We start from the raw sequence: 6,169 nt of genomic DNA on the forward strand, positions 1-6,169 counted from the left end.
TGGATCCAGGCCTTGAAGTGACCTGGTCTGATCCATTCCTTCACCAGCTGGCTGAGAGAAGGCGGGCAGAAGTCTCACCTGAATATAGACATGACTTGACTGAAAAATTATTCATCGGGGGTTGAATTACTTCACACCTGTGCACATTCTTTTGTGGTTGCAAGCTCATCAAGGCTATACATCAGTTAAGACCAGAGTACAGTCTTCTATTTCCTGTTGCCTCTTAGAACAAGACTCTGTTCATAGAGACACCGATAGGTGCGCCCCAAGCTATCATGACAAACGGGGTCCAGAGGGAAGTGGGCAAGAGGGGGTTTCCCAACTCCTCTCCCCACACCCAGGGGACACTCACGTTGTTGGCTTCTCGGACCAGCCTCTGCTCATTGTACAGAATGTGCCGGATGCAGCGGACCAGCTCCATGGGGCAGCGGTCATACGTGTTCTGAAAGAATCCAAGAGCGGACATCACTCTGGTCCCCTCCGTGCTACGGGCCTACCCCCGCCTTGGAGCAGACGCCTAGAGACACGGCGCTGTAACCATGAGCTATGCTCCTCCTCCCATAGCAATGGGGGACAAGGAAAGCACCTGTGAAAACCCAACTACGTAAGAAGGTGAGCGCGTTTCATTTCTTGTGCCCTAATGTGCCCGAAGTACTCGGGCATCATTCTGGGACACAGGCGGAATACACGTCAAACGGCCACCTCAGAGGAGAACTGGACACCCCTGTGCTGGGCAATGCAAATCGCTCCACTGGCGACGGGGAGATGGGCGTTGTATGTCTCCAGATGTGGTGCCGTGAGGAGGACACAACAGCCTTCAGGGTGCTGACCAGGATTGTGTAACCCGGATCTAATCATGAGGAAACGCCACACAAACCCAACATGAGATACGTTTTATCTTTAAAAAGTAGAGGAGCTAAGTTACTTCAGAGTGTCAGTGTCACTAAAGACAAAGAAAGGCTGAGACGCAGTTCCAGATTAAAGGCTATTAAAGAGACACAATGACTAGACGCACGATGTGATGCTGGACTGGATCCTGGACTGGAGGGGGTGGAAATACATGCCCTATGGGGCATCAAGTCATGTGACAAGATGGGGAGACAGACGTAAAGTCACCCGAAGGTGTTCTGTCAACGTCCAGTTTACTGACGGTGATGACTGGACGACAACCATGTAAGAGAAGGCGCACATTCTTAGGCAACGGATGCTGCAGTACTTGGGGCAAAGGGACATGATGTGCACAACCTGCTCTCAAGTGACCAAAAAAATATGTGCGCGCGGAGAGCATATGATAAAGCAAATGTTCACAATGGGGGTCTTTGTAGCAACCTTGCAACTTTTTGTAAATTTGACATTATTTTCAAATACAAAGTTTAAAAAGAGCTACAACCGTGACAATAAACAACAGGAGCTTTATGCCGGCAGCTCCACGATGATGACGACAGCGCTGGGCTGAAGAGAAAGGAACTGTCCGGAGGGAGTACCGAACGGGGGAGGCCCGCCTGGGGCCCGCAGCGGCGACCGGCGCTCGCACCCACCTGCAGCTGCGTGGCGTAGTGCCCCAGCTTGATCTTCAGCAAGAACCCATCTTCCCCCACCTGGTGCTCCGCCTTCTTCTGCAGCTCCTGCACCAGGCCCTCCAGGAGCTGGGTGGCCTTAATGTTCTCCTGTGGATTATCAAGATCTATTGAGTCCCTAGGGGAAAAAAATTACATACATATGTATACAGACATGCACATGAGCCTGTATCAATGCAGCCTCAACACATCACACCTTGTCTCTGGCTAAAGAGATTTCGGCGTAAAGCTCACGGCACATTTTAGGAGCGTTCCATTCAGACGGACTAGATGCCTGCAGGCACCTAACCCTAATCCACTGACTACCTGAGTGGACTGGATAAGAGTCTATTTTCTTTCTTTCTTTTTTTTTAACAACCTGCTGCCCTTTCTCTTCCTCCTACTCACTTGCTGTGGTGCTCGTGCTGCCCGCGGGGACGGAAGGGAGAGGGACGTGCTCTGTGCACACTGAAGGAAGCGGGGCTCCCGTAATTTCCTATTTATAGTCGCCCCTTCACAGTGTAAGGGGCACCATGTCGAGAATGTTCTACTTTTTTTTTCCGTCCCCACCCTCGAATGGTTCTGTATGTTGCGAATGTCACATAAAGTATTTTCTTAAGGCAGGTGAAACATTTATTGCTGTTTCTAAGAAGCCTTGGAAATGATTCATTCAGGCAGACTTTTCCTACGAGCGTTTACACAAGTCGCAGATGCAGGGCCTGCAGGCAACACTAACTCCCCCAGGGAACCAGGGACTCTGTACTGACGCAGAGCCAGGTGACGGTGACAGGGCTTGGACGGCCTCCCTTCCAATCCCTCTCTCCTTCCCCCGTTCTCAGCCCCCCTCCCCGACACGCTCATGTTTTAAACAACTGAAGGCAACAGTTGCTATTTGGCAGAACTTAATTACTCAGCTCACTGGAAAAGCCAAACAGCGATCGGACTGAAATAATATTCAATGGCTGTTGCTCTGAGTCGAAAGCCAAACAAGAGATTCGGTGCTCGCTAAAAAGTGCTGTCACCTCTAACCCCATCGTGTCAGTTAGCAACTCATTTCAAATGGAGGCACAAACAGGAGTACCACACGTTGGTAACGGACTTCATCAAACGATGTGCTGAACTATGCACTTGGAGAAGGCAGCGGAGAAAGTCAAATGTTAAATGTGCACGGTTTATGGGCTAAATAAAACAGATATTAAATAAGAGCCTGGAAGGAAGGAATGGCGGCCCAGCATGCACCCCTGTGTCAACCGGCAATAACGCTCCTCGTCCGAGGAAGCCATTCGTGAGAAGATCCATCTCATGGAAAACAAGTACTGGTTCTTGTACTTAATTCTCTGTCCTTCTCCCCTCAACCCCTCCCCCCCAAATATTTTCTTACCGTAAACATGAAGAACTGGACATTTTAATTAAAATCTTTATACTCTTTTTAAAAAATATATTTTTATTGATTTCAGAAATGAAGGGAGAAGGAGAGACGGAAACATCAATGATGAGAGAGAATCATCGATTGGCTGCCTCCTGCACGCCCTCCACTGGGGATCGAGCCCACAACCTGGGCATGTGCCCTAATCGAACTGTGATCTCCTGGTTCATCGGTCGATGCTCAACCACTGAGCCACGCCGGCCGGGCTAAAATCTTTATATTCTTAAGAAAACCCAAACTAAGGAAAATTCTAGAGTTATTGAGGTGGTATCTTCGTAAGTTAAATAAATGTCTAGTAACTATGTTGTATACCTGAAACGAATACAATATTGTATGCCACTGTCATTGGAAAAAAATTTTTTTAACTAAATAAAATTCAGATTTCCTTTAATATCAACACAAGCCTCTTAACATTTGCTCAGTAAGAAGACGACGTGGAAACTCTATCCAACGACATTTTAAATAAACAGAAACCTCCTATTAATGTTTTCCTGAACTCCTCAAGATCTTTAAAAAAGAAAAGGAAATGGAAAAGCACCAGGCAAGGTGCAGTTGACACGCTCACACTTAGCTCTCCTTTTTCTCACTTAATTACATAAAGCTGAGATTTTTTTTTTTTTAATTGCCTAGAAAATTGCCTTCCTGGAGCTCTCTCGTTTCTGGAGAGAAATTCGCTACTAATACACAACTGCAACTATTCCAAGGCAGCGTGACTGCCAGGGATACAGCCCTCCTCGAACAGCAGCCTAAAGGCCGCCTCCTCCCAGGCTCTGTCAGAGTGGCCACGCCACCCGCAATGGTGCAGGCCTGGAGCAGAGGATGAGTCTGTCAGATCAGACTGACCCGCTGGTGACAAACCAGCTTGCTGCCTGGCGTGCAATAATGTCAGTGGGAAATATTCCTATCAGTTGACTGCATTGTACTAATTCTCAAAGCGTTTAAAAACAATTCCCCCTTAATATATAATGAAGCGTGATTTGGAAAATAAGAAAAATAAACATGCTTGTTAAATCTGCCATCACAATATAATTATTGTTAATATTTTGGTGTATCGGCTTTTAGTCTTTCTGTGTACATATAATTTACACATAAATTTGAAAACACCAATGTCTCTCCATTGTTAAATTTGTTAACAATACACTTTTTAAAAATTATGTGAATGGACATACCTTATCTGTCCCATTCAGCACTAAATTCTATGTGGACTAAGGTTTTAATTTTTTCATATGAACTCTACTACCTACGCCTCTGCTAGGCACCCTACAGGCACTCAAAACATTTGTTAATTGGTTTTTACTAGCTGCAATATTCAAATGTTTTTAGCCAGAATATACTATTAAAGAGAAGATATCCTATTTTTAAAAAAATATTTTTTTAAATTGATTTCAGAGAGGAAGGGAGAGGGAGAGAGAGAAACATCAATGATGGGAGAGAATCATTGATCGGCTGCCTCCTGCACGCTCCACACTGGGGATCGAGGCCACAACCTGTGACCTCACAGGTCAATGCTCAACCACTGAGCCATGCCGGTCGGGTGGAAGATAACCTATTTTTAAAATCCTAAGAGTCATTCTATCTTTCTAAAATTTCAGATGGCACTAAATACCTCTTCATGGGTCAGGATTTTTTTTTTTTTTAAGGTCTAAGTTTTGGAGTCCCCATCGTGTTATCTTCCAAATTTAAATATGCTTGTGCTGCCCTGACCGGTTTGGCTCAGCGGATAGAGCGTCGGCCTGCAGACTGAAGGGTCCCAGGTTCGAGTCCGGTCAAGGGCCTGTACCTGGGTTGTGAGCACATCCCCAGGGCGGGGGGTGTGCAGGAGGCAGCTGATCGATGTTCTCTCTCATCGATGTTTCTAACTCTCTATCCCTCTCCCTTCCTTCTCTGTAAAAAACCAATAAAACGTATTTCAAACTAAATAAATAAAGACGCTTGTGCTTCATGAAATATGATGGAGAAAAGTCGGTGCGCTTACCAAGGCTGGCTTTCGATCCACTGGGATAAGTAGTGGCGCACCTCGATGGGGAAATGCTGGCCGTACAGGGCTTGCATCTGATGCAGGGCATCTCCTTGCAGCTGCTGGGCCTGGATCCACACAGCCATGTTTACAATCTGCTAAACAAACAATCGGTGGTTTGGGTGGTTTTATCTCTTCCCCTTTTAAATCCACTAGAGTAAACATTAATATCGTTATTAGAGATAATTGCTTTTTAAGCCCTTTTTGGTAGACTGAAGATCCGGGTTGTTGAACTGAATTTTAGCGTTACAACGTTTTCAGGATGTGGGTGTTCCGTGTGGCCATGGGAAGCTATCTGGGTGGGTCCATAAAGCTCTGACTATACAATATCCCGAAGTCCTAGAAGCAAAAGTGCACAGGGGAAGAACTGCCTATAGCTTCGATATCATAGACATTTTCTTCACTTTTGTTCCGAGCTTGAAGCAACAGTAAGCAGCATCTGAACAGTAATGAGGAATAATTAGCGTGGGGATTTTTTAAAATCCACTTGTTTTAGATTCTTATTTTGACTTTTAAGAATTCCAATAAACATACTGCCATTTTGAAAAAGACCCAGTAAAAGGAAAGTGAAAATATGTCAAGCATGGATTGAACCCTATGTATTATGACTAGGTTACCTAAGCAACAATGCCTTGCACACAAAGGGCACAACTTTATTGGAAAAATACCCCAAGGTTCACCTTCTAAGGAATTTATGAAGCAATGTTCTGTTAAATTATAGCCTTTAAAAATCTTTCCGACATAACAACCATACATCCCAGCTAAGAGTCAGAAACAAGAATCATTATATTCCAACACGGGTAGATTTTTAAAATATGCTCTTGATTTCAGAAAAACGGTCTCATAAAACTACCAAGATGTCTTCTCAGACCCAACTGAGAATTTTAAATTCATTTGGCAGAAACTCTCTGGGCGTAACCTGATTGCAGCGGTAACATTACTTTCATGGACACAGAAGGGACTTCTAACACGGAATCTTGCTCTAACACTGATCCCTAATGTAGACTCTGGTATAAGGCAGGGCTATCTTTAATCCCACCCAAAATTAAGTTGGCTATTGATTGGCACAATTCTCCCAAGAGCTGTTACAGTCAGGGTCCAGTGAATTACAGCTTGCTTTTGTTGAAGACCAGAGACTACACGTGTGTGTTAGGAAACAAAAATCGCATC

General features: G+C 45.0%; 1 protein-coding gene across 4 annotated transcripts in view; it reads right to left on the minus strand.

Annotated features, from left to right (window-relative positions):
• The window catches only part of LOC102775091 (signal transducer and activator of transcription 5B-like), a 34,354-nt gene that overhangs the window by 1,229 nt on the left and 26,956 nt on the right, over positions 1-6,169 (minus strand). For 2 of the 4 annotated variants that reach the window (XM_015570551.1, XM_006773864.2), the window contains exons 2-4: positions 4,958-5,097; positions 1,539-1,695; positions 353-442 (exon numbers count right to left, since the gene is read on the minus strand). In XM_015570551.1, the coding sequence (XP_015426037.1) occupies positions 353-442; positions 1,539-1,695; positions 4,958-5,097 (387 nt within the window). The remainder of the gene's footprint in view (positions 1-352; positions 443-1,538; positions 1,696-4,957; positions 5,098-6,169) is intronic. The other 2 variants (XM_015570552.1, XM_006773865.2) reach the window with 2 other exon arrangements.

This window comes from Myotis davidii, unplaced genomic scaffold, assembly GCF_000327345.1.
Source record: "Myotis davidii unplaced genomic scaffold, ASM32734v1 scaffold1527, whole genome shotgun sequence".
In the NCBI taxonomy this organism is placed as follows: Eukaryota; Metazoa; Chordata; class Mammalia; order Chiroptera; family Vespertilionidae; genus Myotis; species Myotis davidii.